At 37.7% G+C, this 22,040-nt stretch overlaps 1 protein-coding gene across 4 annotated transcripts in view; it reads left to right on the plus strand.

Moving 5' to 3' along the window:
* Positions 1-22,040, plus strand: part of LOC122696613 (cyclin-Y-like protein 1) — a 103,479-nt gene that overhangs the window by 71,656 nt on the left and 9,783 nt on the right. For all 4 annotated transcript variants that reach the window (XM_043906847.1, XM_043906849.1, XM_043906848.1 and 1 more), the window contains 6 exons: positions 5,412-5,486; positions 7,293-7,327; positions 12,656-12,756; positions 18,024-18,059; positions 20,199-20,250; positions 21,095-21,217. In XM_043906847.1, coding sequence (XP_043762782.1) covers positions 5,412-5,486; positions 7,293-7,327; positions 12,656-12,756; positions 18,024-18,059; positions 20,199-20,250; positions 21,095-21,217 — 422 coding nt within the window. The remainder of the gene's footprint in view (positions 1-5,411; positions 5,487-7,292; positions 7,328-12,655; positions 12,757-18,023; positions 18,060-20,198; positions 20,251-21,094; positions 21,218-22,040) is intronic.

Here is a 22,040-nt window from a genome sequence, read left to right on the forward strand (position 1 = left end):
TCTGAGGTATAGAATTGTCCAAGGTTTTACTCATTTTTAAAACCTTGATAGATCAGGACTGTAAATTCCATGTACATGACATATAGGGATAAAATTTATTGATGTCATTTTGTGCTCTGCTTTGAAATACTACCTTTTTTCTCGCCCCTTTTAGAAAAATTGTTTATTTTTAGGGTATTAAAGCAATAAAACTTGAAGAGTTAAAACAGTAACATTGTATGATGTGAAATGAAATCACCATAGCTTGCAACCCAGAAAGGTTCCTAAAAGTCCAAGAAGCCCGAGCTAAGTACTCCTTAGAAATACATAAATCCAGGTATACTTACCTGTCTATCATCTATTGGTCATCATCATTACAGCATTTGATTGAGGATTAAGGTAAGGCAGGACTGAGAACCAAGTTAGAGGCAAGTTGAGAAGCAGTTTGGAAGCCAGGTTGGTCAGAAACTGGGGAAGCAGGTCAGTTGAGGGGGTTGCAGGAGCATGCTGTGTGCCCTCCGGTGAGACAGCCCAGGTCAGCATCTGCTGGCAAGAACCGCTTGGCTAGGGTGTGAAGTGTGGACTCAGATGAAATCACCGGATGACTGTAAGACATGAAATGTAATATTAGCCATAAAACTAATATACTGTACTACTAGGGGTGATAGGGCAGTTCAGTAAATGGAGTAAACCTTTAAGTAAACTGGAGCCCAGAAGTTGGCCCAGAAAATGCTGACAGTCCTGTTTAATTGCAATATATTAAGTGAAAAAGAACTAAAGAGCCTCTTGATGAAGGTGAAAGTGAAAGAGGAGAGTGAAAAAGTTGGCTTAAAGCTCAACATTGAGAAAACCAAGATCATTGCATACAGTCCCATCACTTCATGGCAAATAGATGTGGAAACAGTGGCTGACTTTATTTTTCTGGGCTCCAAAATCACTGTGGATGGTGATTGCAGCCATGAAATTAAAAGACGCTTGCTCCTTAGAAGAAAAGTTATGACCAACCTAGACAGCATACTAAAAAGCAGAGACAAAAGGTCCATCTAGTCAAGGCCATGGTTTTTCAGTGGTCATGTATGGATGTGAGAGTTGGACTATACAGAAAGCTGAGCGCCAAAGAATTGATGCTTTTGAACTGTGGTGTTGGAGAAGACTCCTGAGAGTCCCTTGAACTGCAAGGAGATCCAACCAGTCCATCCTAAAGGAGATGAGTCCTGGATGTTCATTGGAAGGACTGATGTTGAAGGTGAAACTCCAATACTCTGGCCACCTGATGCAGAGAGCTGACTCATTTGAAAAGACCCTGATGCTGGGAAAGATTGAGGGCAGGCAGAGAAGGGGACGACAGCGGATGAGATGGTTGGATGGAATCACCGGCACAATGGACATGGGTTTGGGTGGACTCCGGGAGTTGGTGATGGACAGGGAGGCCTGGCGTGCTGCGATTCATGGGGTCGCAAAGAGTCGGACTCCACTGAACTGAACTGAACTGAAGTCAGTATGTTGGCATTAGTCTCCTCCTGTCAGATGATTTCTTAGTCACTACCCTCTCTCTGATATTTTGACAGGGGAAAATCATTTATTGACAGTTTGACAGCATAATTTTAACACTTTTAGGCTTCAGTAATGCATCTTGTTTGTCCTAAGTGGCCTTTATTTTCATATTTTTAACATCTGCAATTGAGATGGATCTCACGATTGATAGAATGTTAGGTTGGAGGAAAAGTAATGTTCAGTGACCTGGTATTTTACAGGTTTCCTCCTGGGAGTGTTTATATTAAGACCCCAACTTAAATTTTTTTAGCCATCCTTTTTCCACATAAGTCTATCATGCTGTCAAATAAGTTGCAATTTAAATTGGTAATATAAAAGTGATGGGTCTTAAAATATAACTTTAATGATAACCCCTAATCATAAGCTCAAGAATATTTCTCCTGGGTTAAAACATTCTTAAAGATTGCTAGAGAAGTAATTTTAGGAAGAATTCACATATAAAATGCACAGTAATTTCTCAAAATACCTCTAACATTACTGTGTGTGCTTGTGGGAGAGGGGATGAGGGGAAGTGTGGGTGGTAATGCTTTGCTTCAGAGTTGACAGTCTTACCTTTGTGACAGTGAAGAGTACGGTAGGTTTTTTTCATCGTCTCCTTAGACTCTTGGCAAAACAGTTAATGGAGTGTGCAGAAATATTGTGTGTATGTATGAGTTTACTGTCTAATGGCTTACCTGTCAAGTCTGTTATAAAATAGTGATGTAGTTTTCACTGGCAAAAAGTGCAAGTTGTATAGAAAATTGTTATATAGGCTGTAAACAGAAGATTAATATTTTCTGAAAACCTCATGCAAATTGACAGCAGTAAGGCCCTGGTATGTTTAGTATGTATGAATGATAGGCAGCTCACCAAAGTGGAAATGATGCTGATAATTATGGGAAAGTAGTAAAAACTGTGTAATCGAAAGAAATACAGATTAGATCTACAGTGCTGTTCCTTATTTATATTAGTAGAACTTCCCCCCCGCCTCTCAACTGTACAGAGCAGGGGTCGGAACTAAAACTGTCATGATTGGTAGTATTACACATTAATGTGGCCCCACCTTCTTCAGGAAGCAGTTTAGCACTGTACCTTGAGCCATGAAAATGATCTAACCTTTTGGCTTAGACATCCCACTTTTGAAGATCTTTGCTAAGGAGATAAAACCATTATTTATTTAAAAAGCTGTATAACTATAGATGAAAAGTTTCCTCATCAAAGAATAGAACGTTGTAAGTACCTAAACCCCAGCAATAGGGGATTGGCTAAGTCCAGCACAGGAATAACGCTTGATGGACTGTTGTGTATTCATTAAACAGTAAATATGCAACAGTGAGATGTAGAAGGGTTGTTAGTAACAAGAAGACATAAATTATACACTAATTAGAGCTTTTTCTAATGTATAAGGAAAACAACTAAAAGTAAGGGTTGTAAGTCTGTGGGTTAATTTTTAAATAGGGTCATTTTGGCTCATGCAAATTTTTGTTCATGACATTTGTTAAAGGAATGAGCAAGTGACTTTTACCTTTCCCCACCTTCATTGTGATCATCAGTACTGCTGGTTAACCAGGTCTCTTTCAGTTGCAAGTTTGAGAAAATGTCTCAGAATAGCTTAAATTAAAAAATATATATATTGACTTTTATATAACTGGAGTTGAATGAGTAAATTAAGCAGTACTTGACCCAGGAGTTCAATGACCTCACAGCCTATCTCAGTTCTGCTGTCCTCTATTGATCTCTCCTGAAAAGCCTTTCCCCTCATGATGGCAAGAGGAGTGTCCAGCAGCCCCAGACTAGCTAAGGGTCCTAGGGCACCCCTCTGCCTTCTTCTGCTTCTTGGAAAGTTCCAGGAAAGCTGTGATCTGTCAGTCAGTTCTGGGTCATGTGCCCACCCTTGAAACCTCTAGGGTAGGGTAGGGGGAGTGCCAGCTCTTTTCTGATCACTTGGGCAAGTTTACTTTTTTCCTGCATGTTGTCATTTCTTTTATCCCAGCCTTCTTGATTTCTATATATAGATCCGTAGTAGCACATCATAGCATACCTGTAACACACCCTGGTTTGGCAGGGGTGTGTGTGTGTGTGTGTGTGTGTGTGTGTGTGTTTGGCAGGGGTGTGTGTGTGTGTATGTTAAAGCTTGCTTCTCTTTGATCCTGACACTTATTTTCCCTGGACTTCCATTGACTCTTGTTAAATTTTGCCATTCCATAAACCCTGATGAAAAATATGGCTACTTTGCAAGCATTTCTGCTTATTTTTTAGATTCCAGTGTAGTCTGTTTACTTTCTGGTACAAGTAAGTAGTCATGAATCCTTTCAGAAGCCTTAGGTCGAAAGTCTGTGCCTGTCAACTTTGTGTATAACTGAAATAATTTATTTTCCCAGTGTCCCACTTTTCAAATCTGTAGGGGGGAAAAAACTTTAAAATAATTTTATGGGTCTTTTACATAAAACTGTTGAGTAGAATATTTTCTCCAAAAACAGCTTAATAAACTCCAAATGCAGTGAAGGAATTTTCACGAAGAACAAAGCAGTCGGTTTAGCTATGTAAATTTCTAGTGCTGGCAGTAACAATTAAATTCCCATTAAACCAGGAAGTCCCAAATTACTGTTCATGCAAAATTCTTTCTTTGGGGAAGAAAAGGCTTCTAGGTAGATAACATTTGTTAAATGCTGGGTCAGACAGAATTCACTATGGGACTGGTTAGTTTTTATTTATTTTTTCATTTATTTTTATTAGTTGGAGGGTAATTACTTTACAATATTGTAGTAGTTTTTGCCATACGGGATGGGGAACACATGGTTAGTTTTTAATATATCAATGTGTATATTCTTTTGATTCTCAGCGATAATGTGTAAATCACGTTGACCACCAAAGTCCCCTTTAAAAATAGGCCAATTATTATGTGGTTTGGGAAATGCTGCCTTAACTGTTGCTCTTTAAAAATCTTGGTCCAGTTTCTTAAAAGATTGTTTAATTGGTTTGAGGTGGACTTCACTAAGTAACTGCCCATAGGGCTTTTACGTTTGTTTTAAACAACAACCTTACTGTCCAGCATGGCAGCCTGTGCTTGCTTGATATTTCTGCCTAAATAGAAGACTGTCCCACCTTGGTGCAAGGTGAACTGCCAGCAGACCCACCTTTTTTATGTAGGTATGGGCAAAATTTTTTTCAAGCAGCCCTTTGATGTGCTCCAGGAAATACTGTTACTGAAGCCCTCTATTAATCATGCAGCATGAAAGGAAGAAGTGAGAGTTTAGCTTTGGAAATAGAGGGCAAAGTTAAAACTCACTATCCTGGAAGTGTTCCTATGGATCAGAACATTGAACTCTTATGTAATCCTCTTAAATCTGCCATGATGAATAGCCCCTAGATAAACGGCAGCCAACTAAATGAGTTGGTTTGTTGAGTGTAGTTGGAATTAGCCATTAGATTGTCTGAAGAACGTTTGCCAAAAGCAGCTCATTTGGTTATAGCATATTTGATTGATCTGGTATCTGATAGTAAGTGACTACAGCATAACTTGCTTCTTGAGACTTCTTGAAATGTGCTAGTAATATCAGCTTAAAGAGAGGTGACTGAATTTTTAATCAATATGTAGGAGGGGAATCACATACATGATTTGCCTAAAAGTGGCATAGATTAAGTGCAAGTTAAAAAAAAAAAAAAAAGCCTAAGACATAGCCCTGGTTTTATTCCACATATATGGAGAATTTCTACAATTTTTCTGTTTCCCAATAGAATTTTTGTATTGTTGCCTTTACTACAGTTTCCTTCTTGTCATTACTAAACGCTCTTCTTAAGACTATTAAACTTGATTAAAATCAGCGTGTAGCTGTTTTAAAAGTCATGTCTTTTTCTACTCAACTAAATTGTCACACCTTTTTCTTTTTCCTGTGCAGACTTAGCTTTGGAATCAAACCCTTTTGACCACCCAAGGGCAAGCACAATTTTCCGGAGCAAATCTGAAACGGACGGTAAGACAGTGTTTTCCCCCCCTGAGAAAAAGATTGAAAACTGTTTTTGTTTTGTGTATTATAGGAAGATACAGAAAAGCACTTAGAATGGTTTAATTTTTTTTTTTCATATGTGATGATATTTTAATATGTGATGTTTTATTTTAATATGTGATGATACATTTTTCATTTAGGTGTCACTGTTTTAATGAGGAAAAACACCCAGACCATCTGTTTATACACTTTGCTATTTCTTTATCAGCAGTCAGCTTGCCACATGATTTAGTTGTGGTCTGTTTTTCCATGCTACTTTGTCCTTTTCCTTTCGCTCCAAGAGCACATGAGGTAAAGATGAATGACACGGTTTAGGTCACAGTTAGGTCTTCATAATCAGTTGTTATGTATGGGAGTCGAGGCTTGTGATTTCGGCACCATTTTGCACAGTGCTCAACCGGGTGAACCTCTCTCACATCCAGATTCATGTGAATTTTTAAGTTCTTTTAAAAGTTCTTATAAGAACTTTTAGCTCTTCAAAGTTCTTTCATCCTGATGTAGTGCTGGGTCAGGGTAATCAGACCAATGTGCCTGCCATATGGGATTTTCCAGAAGGTTATCCTCAGTGTGGGAAACCTTGTGTAAATTTCCAGTGTCCTGCTTGTTTTAAGATGAGAATCAGAAGTTTTTGCACTCCTGCTTGTCTTGCCTGCTTGTCTTCCTTAATATATGTTAAATCCTAGTTTATTTGCTAAAAAGCCATATATGATCAGGTTTTTCGGTTGTTTATGAGAGCAGGAATACCAGAAGTGAACGTTCTATAATATTTGAAGTAATGCAGCACAGTAAAAAATAGAGGGTTCTTTTCCTCTTTTATTTTCATTAGATTACTGGTTTTTATCAAAGGGTCTGTCTCAGGAACAGCCAGACGGAAGAGGGCCAGGCATGGGGGCAGGGCCCAGAGTGTACCACATGTTCTCCAACCTGGGAGCTCCTGGGGTTTCTAGTTTGCATTTTCTTAAAGTGTGTGTACTTTGCCTTGAGGCAATTATTTTTAGTTAGGATTACTGTATTTCTCAGTCTTTTCCAGACTCCTGAGCTGCTCACACTGTAGAGAGACGGTGGAGAGAGTAAAAGAAACACTCTCCCATGCCCCTGTCTCTCCTCAGTCTAAAGGAATTCGTGCTTGTGATGCCATGGGAAAGTGTATGGCCTAAGACCCTCTTTGAGCTTATATTCTTCTGGCCTTTGTTGGAGCAAAACAGTTCTATGTGCTGTCGATGTATGTTCAGTGAGGTCAGCACGTATGTTAAAATTTATAGATTACTTTCCAGTGTGTAAAGAACCTGTATTTTTTAAGTTGGGTGTTTGAGTAGGTGACCAATAAGTGGTTCGGGATGCTTCCAGAGACACGGGTGCTTGACCAGAAACTGGAACTTGGAGTTGTCATCTGTTAATCCTGGTGACTAAAGTACATGTAGAACTAGAAAATACTACATACTGTGCAGCTGGTAAATTTTTTTATCAGCTAAATATCTCACCTGGCCTAATTTGCTTTGTCCTTTTCTTTTGTAAATGGAGAGTCTTTGATTTGTACCTAATACAGAGTATCTGTTAGTATTAGTCAAATAGTAAAACTAAGTTTTTAAATATTATTTATAGGATTCATTTTGCTGGGTGGTTTAAATTATATATTTTGTTGGAAGTTATTTTAAAAAACAGAATGAAATTTTAACTCATTGTGTATATTGGTAATCCATCAGATAATTAGTGACTTATTTTTCTATGGTAGTTTTATCAGAATTCATCAGTTAGTTTTTTTTTTATTCTTAGTGCGAGAAAAGAGGAAGAGCAACCATTTAAACCATGTGAGTAAATAGTTGAAAAGTTAAGAAATCAATAGTTTGATTAATTAAAAGTATGTCTGCCATGATTCCTAAAAAGTATGATGGATCCAATACTGTTAGCATTTAACCTCTTATTTATAAAATTTCTGAATCTCTAGTTCCTAATTATCAAGTATATTCAGAAAGGTTTTTGACTTAGTAGTACCCTTTTTTTTTTAAGGGTCCTGATATTTAAGTTAAATTTCAATAATATGGTTATAGCATAAAGATCTACCTTAAATTCTTTTGCCTTAAATTTTTTATCTTAGTTTTTAACCAAAGTAATAAAAGTGTAATAGGTAATTTAATTTTTAGCACCGTCCATTGACTTCTTGGCACAACAGGTGAAAGCTTAACCTCCTCGTCCACCGTGATTTTATTTCCCTCCTTCTGGTCCCTTTACATGCATCAGTTTTTGTTAAATCGGAATCACTGTTTACTTTATTATGACTAAGCAAGTATTGTTCATTGCTGAGCCATATAGTTCTCTGTGCCACCTCCTTATACACCTTTCATTCTTTTTCTTCAATATTAATGAAATCTGAGCACTTCTACACTTCTCAGGATAATCCAGTTCTGCTTTTTCTAGCAAACATGATCTCACACAGCCCAACATAGTTGAGTAGCTCCCTGGCCAGTCTCCCTGTTTTCACATTCTTCATTTTTGTTCTGTGGAATTAATTTCCTGACTATATTCACTCTAACAGCTATTTTTTCCCCCAAATGTTGTAACATTTGTCACATGCCTATCAAAAATATTTACCATCCAGAAAACCACATCTGTTCCATTTCTTCTTGGAGACACTCTTCGCCAACCTTTTGTCTTCCTACCTCCTACATACTAATGATTCCTGGACTAGCTCTGTGCCTGTTTTCCTGGGATATCTATGTGAAGTCACCTGGGATCTCACATCACTGCTCTCTCGTGTTGGATCGCCTATGTCCTAGATTCTGTTTCCCTCTGTCCTGTTTTACTGGAGCACATTTTCCTGGAAAAAGGCACATGAGCAAAAATTTTATAAAGACCTAGCCTCTGTGAAACTCCTTCTATTTGATACAGTGTAGAATTCTAGGTCGAAACTAATTTTTGCAGTTTTAGAGACATTTCCCTCTTGTCTTCTCATTTACAGTGTTGCTCTTAAATCTATTGAATTTGATACATTGTATATTACCAAGTTAGTCTTTTCTCCATTCCTTCCTCCTGTGGAACTTTGTAGTACCCTCTGTCTTTGTGGGGTTTTGAAATTTCATAACATGGTTTGGTATAGACCTTGTCACGCTATTGGGGCATTTAAACATGCAGAACATCTTTTCTTCTAGTGAATTTTTTTGTGTGCTGCTTTGGTATTTTCTATTTTTTTCTTTTGGATTCCTGTTAGATGTTGAAAATTTTAGAGCAATATTTCTGTACAGATTTTTTTCCCCTTCTGTTTTCCATTTTGTCTTCTTGTCCTACTTCATGGAGGTTTCCTTGACTCTGCTCTAATCCTTCTATTGAATATATTGTTTTGTCTACCTTATTTTTTAGAGTTCTCTTCCATCCTTTCATTCTTTTTTTCACTGATGCAATTTCTCATCTTTCTGTAGATGTTGAAGATTTTTTTTTAAGTTTTTATTTGCTCCTGGATTTTTATCATTCCCATCAATTCCTTCTCCCTGCTTTGATCTGTGACTTCTTGGAGGTTTCCCTCAAACATGTGATGGTCCCTCGCTGTCTGTTAAGATCTAATTGGAAGCATCACTTTGCTAACTGATAGACCTCACTGCACGGATTTGGCGACCACGTCTCTGAATTTTGAACCTGCCTTGGGTTCTGTAAGCCAGATTGGTTTTGTTGTTCCTGGCCCAGTCACTCTGTAGTTCCAAGGCTGTGCTTCCTCTGTTATGCCATGTCAGTTACTACTCCTTTATCTCATTTTTTCATCTTTCAAACATCAAAAATCATCTGCAGTTTATCCTGTCTTGGGTACAGCTTTTTTGACAAAATACTTTTAATTCTAATGAGATGATATCTCTGAAAGAAGGTGGGAAAAGAAGTAGATTTGTGGTTGGTCCACTCAAAGTTGGATTTATACTTTGAATGTAAATTCTCAGTTTAAAAGTTTTAATTCAGTATAGTTAATGATACTGACTCAGACAGTACTTTCTATTATACCTACAATTAGAATACTGCACATTTCTACTAAGGCCTTGATAAGAATCCTGTTCAGACTACTCATCCTGCCACATTGGCCATTAACGTGCAGTAATGTGGATGGAGTAGTTTACACTCATGCACTTCTTGTTGTTTTGTTGCTAAGTCAGACATGACTCTTCTGCAACCCCAGGGACTGTATCCCACCAGGCTCCCCTGTTCATGGACTTTTCCAGGCAAGAATACTGGAGTGGGTTGCTATTTCCTTCTTCAGGGGATCTTCCTGATTGAGGGATCAAACCTGCGTCTCCTGCATTGGCAGGTGGATTCTTCACCCACTGAGCCACCAGGGAAGCCCCACGCTAATGCATAGAATATTACAAAATTTTAAGTTAAAGTCTTAATAATTATTAATAAACACATCTAAAGCTTGTGGAAAGGGGAAGAAAAAAGTGAATTTCAGCTTAATTTTTTTGATGGGTTAAACTCAGAGGCAGTAGGCAGGATGGGAAGATTCACTTGGGTGGAGGCAGAATTTCAACAGGTGCTTGACTTTTAATGATAAGTTTTGGGGGGGATTGTTACTTATTAGTCTTCCAGTATGATGATTTTCTAGTCTTTGCCATTAACACTGAAGTCTACTAAGTAAGCCTTTTCCCTTCTTGTAAAGATTGTAGAAGTCCATCTGTTCTGTCCTTAGCTCTGAATGAAGGTAAATACTCTTCTTCATTGAACATTAAACTATCAGTGAGTGGGTTCTGCTGTTTGATTTTTGTATTTGCATTTTATATCATTAATCTTTGTCAGTGTAGTTTATTGAGGTTTTGAGCCAGTGATGATAAGGCTTTAATCATAAAGGACAGTTACCTTAAATTTTAAAGTGAGATGAGGGGAAAGTAACCTGTTGGCAGCTAATACATCCAGGCTTTGCTCAGAGGCTTTAATTCTGCCATCCTTTAGTGAATAGTAGATGCCAAAAGTTTGAATCGCTTCAGGAGTAGGCCTGGAGAAGCGTTCACTATTTCTTTGGTAGGATCTAGCCAGTAGTCTGTAGGTTACTGATAGACTAAATGAGCGCCCGTAGTCTGTAGGGCTACGTCTGATTAAACTTCTTAAACGTTTCAGCACTAATATTTCCAAAGATAAACAGATATAATTCATAATAAAGAAAAAAGTTTTAATAGAGAAAAACGGGATAAATGTTACCCAAAGCCAAAGCTCTACAAACTAGTCTATATTTTGGTGCATTTTCTTACTATTTTTATTCCCCTCATAGGTAGATTTTATAGTCAGAACTGACTTTTACTGTGTGTAATGTGTCATACTCTTAATAGTGGTGACCTTTTAAAAGATAACTTCATTTAGAATATAACTATTTGAATGAACAGTTTTCATGCTGTGTCTCTTTTGAGATTCTGAAATTACACATTAACCAGATGGCTTAAGGAATATATGAGTTTCAGTTGAAATCATTTCTAGCTTGAAGGAGAAATTCTCCCAAATAGTGGTACTTTTCAGGTATGTTATGTGTAGAACTTTTTGTTAATAAGGAGTAAGTGGCCTTGCCATAAAATACCTGAAACAAGCAAAACGGTGGCTTATACACCCATTTGGATAGTTCTTATTATTGGCTACTGGCAATGTTTATTTAAATGCTCTGTATTTAAAAAAAAACATTGACTAGACTTTCTCCTTGTTTCACCTTTGATGCGTTTGTGGAGGACATGGATAGAGTGTGACAGCGTGGTGAAAACTATTTTAATAGAAGGAAGGAAGGCTCATCTGAATTAGTAAACAAAACCCAAGAAAACCAAGTGTTAAAACTGTTTGTGTTCTGTGGTATTAAAGAATGCTATTACTCAGAGCTACTGACAGTGACTGGGATTTGATTATTGGCCTTTACTTAAAGGAAGAGAATTGTCCTCACATAGTTCAGGCTGTTTTAGTATTTGACTATGGCTGTGTTTTGGGCTCTTCACAAATAAATGGATACTTCTAAAGTGTTTTAAAGATAGCTTGTTCTCTAGAGGGTCTGACAAAGCTCTTTGTCACCTACCCAGCACCACTGCAGATAGTTTGAATGTGTATCATTAGCATGATTTACCTTCCAGTTGTAATCGATCTTAAATAATTGGTCAAATGCTTCTTGATTCCTAATTTGTCCCAGATTCTGTTCTCAGCAGCTGGAGGAGGAGCAGTAAGAATCTGTCACCTGGAGGAGCTTGTTTGCTTACTTAGGAGGGGGATACCAGGCAAGCAGTTGAGACCATGTAACAGGTGGTGAAACAGAGGTGTAAGTGTGCAGAAAGGTAGAAGTTTGGTGGTGTGGCTGCTGGCTGAGGTTTGCTGGAGGTCGATGGGGTCAAGCTTGCTGGGACAAGGAGGAGGAAGAAGCCACTGCAGGCAGAGAGCAGCATGTGCAAGGCAGCAGAGTGCCATGATGAGTGGCAGATAACATGTAGAGTAGAATTAATAAAACTGTGAGATGAGTGGAAAGTATTCTCTGAGGCTCTCCCTTGTGTAATATAATGGCAGTCTTACTTAACCGTGAAATTCTCAGAGCTGCTTTGTCTGTTTCTTGGCTGTGAGAGAATCTTAAAGCTATACCCTTTCATCCTCCAGATAAGGAAACTGAGGCTCAAAGAGATTTATGGCCTTCAGGTCACTAGTGATAGAGCAGCCCTGGCATGCCCAGCCTCTGATTCAAAAACGCTTGTTTCCTCACACTGTCTCCCAAACTAATACATTTGTGATTGGCGTTCATTGACTGCAATGAAATGCTCTCACATCGATATTATATAAAGCATTGCATTTTATTGTAGTAAATGAATAGAAATAGAAATCTCCGCTGCATTTCATTGCTTAAGGAAGAAACACTGAAGTCTTACTAAAAGCTTTCTCATTACTATAAAGGCAATTTATAATAGGTGCTTTCCAGGTTCATTTGTGGGTCCTTTTTCAAGAGCAGCAGTTTATACCACATTTCTCAGATCTTGCCTGTGGAAGTGAGAGTACAGAGGTTTCCCATGGAGCTGCACGTGATGCCACACTCAGCAGTTCATGGAGTATAAGGAAAATCTTAATGCTTTATCGTTTGACATTTTAACCAAGGAAAAAACACACTTTTATAGGTTTAACTTACTGTGACATTTTCTTCTATCTCCCTTCCCCTTCAGGTATCTCCAAGGAAGCTTACTAAAAGGTATAGCTCATGCCCAACCATATTTCCAGATGACAGCACAGTCAGCGAGCCTAATCTTAGAACCACAATAAAATGGTGAGTACAACTAGGTTGCCAAGGCTGAGTGGCAGACCCCCTTCATGCTGAAAGCATCCTCGCCATACATTATTTCATTCGTTTGGTTTGTCCTTTTCAGTGATCAGGTTAAGAAACTGGTGTCAACTCTATGTTGGCTTCAGGGACCTCTCAATATGAGTCTTCAGTTTCCATGTTAATCATAGAGTACATGATAGAAGGGAAAGTCAGTTAGCAAGTGAGAAATCCCAGGAAAAATGTAAACCTCATTTGATTCATTTCTATTGTTAAGACAATGTTGAACATAATGAGAAACAGAGGTACCTGTTTATTGTATGTTTCTAGAAAAAAAATTATTTCTTTATGAGTTGGGAGAGTCCTACAACTATGTATACTAGTTTGGAAGCTACCATTAGAAGAAGGAACAGCTTGTCCCCTATTGGCACTGAAGTGAATCTGCAGTTAAATTTAACTGGACTTGGTCAGATTTATCCCACCGTGCATTTTTTTCCTGCAATATTTCTGTAGGAAATTTTACTTCTCCTTCCTCTCCCCCAAAGAGGGGGAAAATATATCAAAACCGTTTTAAGGGGCATACTCTCAAGCTTAATTTCTCCATAGATGAAATTTGTTCAACTGAGATTTTAACTTAATAGACACATTAAATTTTTGTTTTTGTTTTTTTTTTTTTAATTTTTGTTTATATATGTGTATCTCTAACACACTGTATCAATCAAAGCAGAGAACAAAAAAAGAGATGAAGTTTCAGAAACAAGGCTGTGGCCAGGCTTATACTTAAGAAGACACGAACAGTGTTACAATGACGAAAACTATTCCTCAACTTCTGGAAGCCCCTCATAGTCCACAATTGGAGATGCACAGTTCAAAACGCCCTAATCATGGGAATGTTCAAGTTTATTTAAGAGAGAGAATTAAAAACGAAACAGGATGCAGACCTTCCTACCTCCCTTGGGGTTGTCCATGGAACATTAAATAATGTCTTCTTAGCATATGAATGTTGACTTTCCAGAACAGTTTGGGAAATGCTACTTGAAAATATTAGTATCCTAGTTTCATTCTTTTACAAGTGGTTGACCAGCTTTCCCAGCACCACTTGTTAAAGAGGTTGTCTTTTTTCCATTGTATATCCTTGCCTCCTTTGTCAAAGATAAGGTGTCCATAAGTTCATGGATTTATCTCTGGGCTTTCTATTCTGTTCCATTGATCTGTATTTCTGTCTTTGTGCCAGTACCATACTGTCTTGATGACTGTGGCTTTGTAGTAGAGTCTGAAGTCAGGCAGGTTGATTCCTCCAGTTCCATTCTTCTTTCTCAAGATTACTTTGGCTATTCGAGGTTTTTTGTATTTCCATACAAATTGTGAAATTCTTTGGTCTAGTTCTGTGACAAATACCGTTGGTAGCTTGATAGGGATTGCATTGAATCTATAGATTGCTTTGGGTAGAATAGCCATTTTGACAATATTGATTCTTCCAATCCATGAACACGGTATGTTTCTCCATCTGTTTGTGTCCTCTTTGATTTCTTTCATCAGTGTTTTATAGTTTTCTATGTATAGGTCTTTTGTTTCTTTAGGTAGATATACTCCTAAGTATTTTATTCTTTTTGTTGCAATGGTGAATGGTATTGTTTCCTTAATTTCTCTTTCTGTTTTCTCATTGTTAGTATATAGGAATGCAAGGGATTTTCGTGTGTTAATTTTATATCCTGCAACTTTACTATATTCATTGATTAGCTCTAGTAATTTTCTGGTAGAGTCTTTAGGGTTTTCTATGTAGAGGATCATGTCATCTGCAAACAGCGAGAGTTTCACTTCTTCTTTTCCTATCTGGATTCTGAAACTAGAACACTTTCTAACACCATACACAAAAATAAACTCAAAATGGATTAAAGATCTAAATGTAAGACCAGAAACTATAAAACTCCTAGAGGAGAACATAGGCAAAACACTCTCCGACATAAATCACAGCAAGATCCTCTATGACCCACCTCCCAGAATATTGGAAATAAAAGCAAAAATAAACAAATGGGACCTAATGAAACTTAAAAGCTTTTGCACAACAAAGGAAACTATAAGTAAGGTGAAAAGACAGCCCTCAGATTGGGAGAAAATAATAGCAAATGAAGAAACAGACAAAGGATTAATCTCAAAAATATACAAGCAACTCTTGAAGCTCAATTCCAGAAAAATAAATGACCCAATCAAAAAATGGGCCAAAGAACTAAACAGACATTTCTCCAAAGAAGACATACAGATGGCTAACAAACACATGAAAAGATGCTCAACATCACTCATTATCAGAGAAATGCAAATCAAAACCACAATGAGGTACCATTACACGCCAGTCAGGATGGCTGCTATCCAAAAGTCTACAAGCAATAAATGCTGGAGAGGGTGTGGAGAAAAGGGAACCCTCTTACACTGTTGGTGGGAATGCAAACTAGTACAGCCGCTATGGAAAACAGTGTGGAGATTTCTTAAAAAACTGGAAATGGAACTGCCATATGACCCAGCAATCCCACTTCTGGGCATACACACTGAGGAAACCAGATCTGAAAGAGACACGTGCACCCCAATGTTCATCACAGCACTGTTTATAATAGCCAGGACATGGAAGCAACCTAGATGCCCATCAGCAGATGAATGGATAAGGAAGCTGTGGTACATATACACCATGGAATATTACTCAGCCGTTAAAAAGAATTCATTTGAATCAGTTCTAATGAGATGGATGAAACTGGAGCCCCTTATACAGAGTGAAGTGAGCCAGAAAGATAAAGACCATTACAGCATACTAACACATATATATGGAATTTAGAAATATGGTAACGACAACCCTATATGCAAAAACAGAAAAAGAGACACAGAAGTACAGAACAGACTTTTGAACTCTCTGGGAGAAGGTGAGGGTGGGATGTTTCGAAAGAACAGCATGTATATTATCTATGGTGAAACAGGTCACCAGCCCAGGTGGGATGCATGAGACAAAGTGCTCCGGCCTGGTGCACTGGGAAGACCCAGAGGAATCGGGTGGAGAGGGAGGTGGGAGGGGGGGATCGGGATGGGGAATACGTGTAAATCTATTGCTGATTCATATCAATGTATGACAAAACCCACTGAAAAAATAAATAAAATTTAAAAAAAATATATTAGTATCCTTATCATTAATTTTACTTTTCTGTCTTAAAAGTATAATTAGCTTATAAATTTAATTTAATTTTTAATGTGCAAGGCTTTTTATTTTTTAGCTATTTAAATGATCAGTAACTTCTAACTTTAATTAAAAACAACCAGTTCACAATCATAATAATGTAACTTTCTTATAATATTAGTTTCGGTCAAATCGTATTTCAACAAAAACTGAGCCCCATTGCTCTTTAAAGTCCTGAGTTTTGGCACTTCTCTCGTAATCACTGAATGTTTTTATTCAGCCAAGACTCTAAATCTGTGGGTTAAAAACTACTCTCACTGTGGCTAGACTCACAGCTTCTTTTGAATTCAAAAGAGCCTGATGTTCCAGTATATAATTCAGAAGTAGTTTTAAAGATTAACCTTGCTCAGACAAGTAGGTTTCATGCTTTTTATTCTCAACCTAGTCTTAGTGTTTGGAAATAAAGTAAATTTTTTTCTCATTAAGTTTTAAAAATGACCATTCACATTCATTATTGATGAAATAAAGGTTTACTGAGAAAATTAATAGGGCAAATTGGCTTTTAGGAATGATCTTGAAAAATACGATGGGATTAGTTTTCATTTGGGGTAGGTGAGCCTTATTAGAATCACTTGTGCAACTTTTTCAAGATGTATGTCTCTGAACACATACATGAATTCCACCTTTCCTCCCTGCCCTCAAGACACAGTCTGTGGGTCTATCTGCCTCTCTGTCCCTGTGTCTCTTTCTCTCACACACACACCCCTTTTGACAAGCTGAGGAATGATGTGTGAGGCATGATTTCATAGACAAAAGCATCCTGAGAGATTCTGATCTTAACCCTGACTCATTCATTCCTAGACTTGGCTGCACGTTGCAGTCACCTGGGGAGCTTTAAATACAATCCTGTTGCCCAGGTCGTACCTAATGCAGTTAAATCAGAACATTTTGAAGCAGAAGCCAGGCAGTGTTTAAAGCGTCCCGGGTAATCCAGTGTGCAGCTGACCTTGGGAACCACTCTCTGCTTTGAGGGTAGGAGAAAGAGAACTACTTCTGATAACTGGTGGGACGTTGAGTAAGTCAATTTTAAGCCTTGATTCTCTTATTTGTAAAATGGGTTAAGTATCATATTAGGTTCAGTTGCCCTTTTTATCGTGTAACTTTTAATTCTGTGACTTTAAAATCAATTTGAAGAAACTTTGAAGCACTATAGAAGTATCCATCTTTGATGCTAACAGTGTTACAGGCCTTTCTGCAAATGCTAAGATTCTATAGAGGAGTTACAAAATTCAGATTTGCCTTCTCTCTATTATTTTGAGTTTCATTTTAGATACTGAGAACAAAGGGAAGCAAATAACTTAACCAGAGAACCCCTTAATTGCCTAATACACAGCATCTGTGAATAACTTAGGGCTATAGTAGTGTAAAAACTATCTGAGGACTTGTACCTGTTGGTTAGTTAATACTTTATTTAAAATAATGTGGAAATACCTGTCATTAATAGTGTACTGTGTTGTATTGTGCTGCCTTATTAGCAGTGCTTATTTCAGGATAACTAGGCCTATCATCAATTTTGTGACTATAAAATTTTGCTATTAAATTTTCTAATAATTATGTGTGAAAGTGATTTTAAATCCATTTTATTTGATATGGAGCACTTGTATTACTTACTTTTAGAGAAATAATGGAAAATAGATGTGTTAGGGGGACTACCGAACGGAATCAACTGAAATGCAGTGCCTAACAAAAAGCCACACGCACAAAGTCTGTATGGCTTAAATTTAACCATGTGGATAGATGATGTAACTTGTATGGGATGAAAGATTCTGTGCATAGAAGGACAAATGACCGGGGAAATATGTAAGAATTTATATATTATAATAATCAACCCAAACATGTCTTCTAAGAGCACATCTATATTTTGGGTCTCCTAATTTTGCTAAAAGCCAAAGAACCTAAAACATGGGGGATACCACCTATGGGTACTGCTCTGAATTAGGGGGTGTGGGGGCCACCGGGCATCTGGATGGTCTTACCTCTCTACCAACCCTTTAAAATGTCTTCAGGCCTAATGTGATAAAAACCAATTATTACAATATTTTTTTTTCCTCCACAGGGTGAGCTTAGAAATATATAACCACATAAAAAACAGGTGAGCTCTTTTAAAACCTGTCTTGTTATTCCAGCTAATTAATTTACACAGTATCAAGTTTAGTGTTAATAACAATGGACAGTATTAGAGTAAGCTTTTACTGTTAGGAGTCCTTTCATTACAGTATTGAAGTGAATCATTTATTTTTATTTTGAGACTCTTAATTCTTTAAGTTTTATGTGGTTTACATGGATATTTACTGTATTAGAAATTGAAATTTAAAATTTAAAAAATTAAATCCACTGTATGTGAAAACAGGCTTTCCTCAGCACTGCTGAAGTTCTGAGCCGGATGAGGCTTTGGCGTGGGGTGCCACCCTGTGTGCCGCAGAGTGTTTAGCAGCACCCCGGCCTCTGCTCTGTAGGTGCAAGTAAGGTGTTCTGCTTCTCTCCACATTAGGACAGGAACACTGTCTCCTGAGGGATGAGATCACCATCTGACTGGGGACCCCAGTGTTTAACATAAGTCATTTTTTTAATGAAAAATAACCATTTTCCACAACAAAATAGTGGAGAGGATAGTATCTCATTAATAGGAGACAGTTGATTCTCATGTCAACATTGTCTTCAGTCATTTGCTTTGAAGAAGCAATATGAAGATCCAGCTACATGCAGACATATAGTTGGGAAAAGGTGAATTTTTAAAGCCTTGAGATAATTGGACATATTCTTTGATACTGTCCCCAAAATCCACATGTGCCAGTTTATTAAATTAGTTAAGATGGAGTTCCAAGTCATTATCAGTGAACTTGAGGTAGATACTATGTTAAATTAATGCCCATTGATCTGTCATGCATACTGAGTGGATCTTTTTATCTGTACATGATTTTATATTATACATTGTCATTTGCAAAGTATTGGTTCACATGTCTTCAGACAGTGTCAAAAACTCACTCTTGTTAGTATCACTACCAGTCTTATCAGGAAAGTCTTTAAGTATTGATAAATCAAGCTCACCATAAATAACACACTGGAAGGTACAAATTTTCCAAAAATCCTAATATTTTTAGCTTGATGGTTTGAATTTTATCATTGGCAACAAATAGTTTAGAGTTGTCTTTGAAGTGACAGGCTCACTTTGTTCATTTTTGAAAAAATGACTGTCAATTGGCGTTTCATGAAAAAAGTGGTTTAAATATGATGTTCTAGGGGGAAGAAAGTGACTTGGTTACCAGTAAGTTACAAATGCTCTTCCTTAGCACAGCCATATTTCAGTCCATACAAGCGCTTAATGCATACTTTCCGCTTACTCAGAATATGAAGAAGAAGAGTAAAGGTTTAAGAACACTTAATTTTTACTCTTTCATCATGGATGTTCTTAAGTGAAGCAGATTTTTTACATTCATTTGGCCAGGAATAAGTGAATGACTTCTAATTTAGTTTCATACCACTGCCTTGATTCACACTCAGAAATGAGCAATTTTACCCACTTTTGCTTTTATACAATCATAGTTAAGTGTCAAACAGGGTAAAGGCAGGTGATGTCTTGGTATTCTTATAAAACACGTTTTGACCTCTTGGACTTACAGGATTTCTGAAGAGGGGCCAGGGGAGATTCCTATAGAGGCCTATAGACCACATTTGCAGAACTACTGTTTAAATGGGCACAGTGTAGTAGTGTGGTGGAATTTAAAAGAAAAAGCCTGGTCTCTCTTAAAAGACAATTAAAATTTTTAACTCAAACTATTTAAAAGAGACAAGAAGAAATAAACAATAAGAATATAATATGAAGAACAAAAGCGGGGTGGAGACAAGAAAAAATCATGAATCTCATATTTACATTCATTGAAGTTAGAAGACTTTATTGCCTACTACTACCACTTTATAAAATGTTCTTGTATATTCCATTGTGAGGTTAGTGAAGTGGAAATGTATTGGTCTACGAACATTGCCTGTTAGAAGGGGTCTGTGTGGGTAAAGGCAGCTCTGGCTGGTTATAGAAGAGATTTCATGCAACTTGGTGTGCTGAGTATAAAATAGGTCAGAAAACCTTTCTAAGGGCAGAATCCAGGAGAATATGTAAAACTGTTTGCTTTATTAAGGTTAAGCTTCCTCTACTCCTCTCTCTACTTTTAGCAGATATTTTACTAAGCTAGTAACTCCTGAATTAATTTTTAAAATACACATTCTTATTTTATAGAGATTCTAATAGGTCCTTGGACATTTTTGATGAGAGATCACATCCACTCACAGTAAGTGTCACTTTTATTGAAGGTGTATTTTTCTCTTATTACAGTTGTGTTTATTTCATGCTGATTTGCTTTGAAATTAATTACTAGAAGAAAATTATTGCCTCCAGCTCAAAGCCAAGATTGTCTTCCTTTAAGTCTTCTTCCCCCACCCCATATTATGTCAAGTAATTTTACCAAAAGCATGTTGTGTCAGGGGTGTGACTGATAAGAACCAAGTTACGCTTTGTATGACGAATGAGCAGGTAAGTAAACATACACAAGCAACAGAAAATGTAGGTTTTTAAAGGATGATTTTCCATAGCGTCACACAATATAAACATTTCCTAACACATATGTAAGACCTCTAAGGAGAAAATTTAAAAACTGTTTAAATTTTAAACTAATTAAAATGACAGGGTTTAAAAACTCACTTCTTCAGGTGCTCAGTAGACACATGTGACTGGTGACCGCTGTGTAAGAGAGCACACTCTTAGAGCCTCTGGTTACAGGACACTGGAAAGGTGTTTTCATAGTTGACTGCAGAAAAGTCTGATGACGTACAATGATCAGCAAGACTTTGAGCCTAAAAATAGTTTGCATTTGGTTAGAATTCTTTGGGGAAGAAGGTGAAAATACATTTTCTGAGGTTGTGCTTGCATTTTTCTTTAATGAATGGTAGTGAGTATTGAATCACTATGGTACTTTAGGATCCAATTGTTTATATTTAAAAGACTACAAGATATGTCACCTAGTCAAAATTATTTTAAGTAGCACGTGGGCCCACGTGTGAAGATTGCTATCTTGAGGGTACTTTTAAGTATTTTTCTTCAGTGGATACTTAACACTGTGTTTTTTCTTCTTTCAGCGAGAAAGGGTTCCGGAGGAGTACTTTCAGCATGATCCTGAACCCAAATACATCTACAGATTTGTGTATGCTCTCTTCAGTGCCGCCCAGCTGGCTACTATTAAATGTGCAATAGTGACTTTGGTAATATATTTTTCTCTTAATAGAAGCATCTCTAGAAATTTTTTTCTTGTACAGAAGGTATGGGCCTGTTTTTCAAATGAAAGTAGGTTCCTGAAATGATCATCAGAACTTTATTAAAGAGAAATGTATCAAAAGGAATGAAAACATACAGATTTGAGCTTTAGTAATCATCATGATTTAAAATGTTGCCACTGCTTTTCTCATCACAAAACAATTGATGTTAAAGGCAGCAGGAGAGACTTCTGGTTTCTCCTTCCACACCTCAGGATGCATGCACACACAGGGCACACAGGCGCACACCGGCAAAGTGTGCTGGGTGGTAGGATGGAGGCGATCACTGAACTTCCTGGCCCACGGCAGGTGTAGATTCAGTGTGTTTCTGAGTCTCAGGCTGTGTTGCCTAGGCAGTGTGATGTGTGTCTTGATTGAGACTGACTGCCTTCACCTCCCTGACCTTGGACGACAGTGTTAACCATCTCTACTGTCCCCTGGTGCCGGCGTGTGAAGGTACCCAGGACTGGGGTGTCAGCAGTGCTTGGAAAGGCTTTACTCAGGTTAGCCTGCCGAGCTCCAGCTATGTGAGGACCTTTCTGTCATCCATACTGAATTCCTGTGGTAAGATTTCATCATTTGACTAATACATCATATTCAGCTGAGAGGTCGTTGGGATTGCCTAACTCCTCCCTATAGCAAACCCATAGGGGAAGGTCAGCTGCATGGTCTGGAGGGAGGGCCTGCGTCCACCGCTGCCCGCGCCCCTGCAGGCAGAGTGTAGGAGAGGAGGCTTCCCCTCAGTGGGCCCGGGTCAGACGCAGGCCTTTTC

Source organism: Cervus elaphus, chromosome 6 (assembly GCF_910594005.1).
Source record: "Cervus elaphus chromosome 6, mCerEla1.1, whole genome shotgun sequence".
Lineage (NCBI taxonomy): Eukaryota > Metazoa > Chordata > Mammalia > Artiodactyla > Cervidae > Cervus > Cervus elaphus.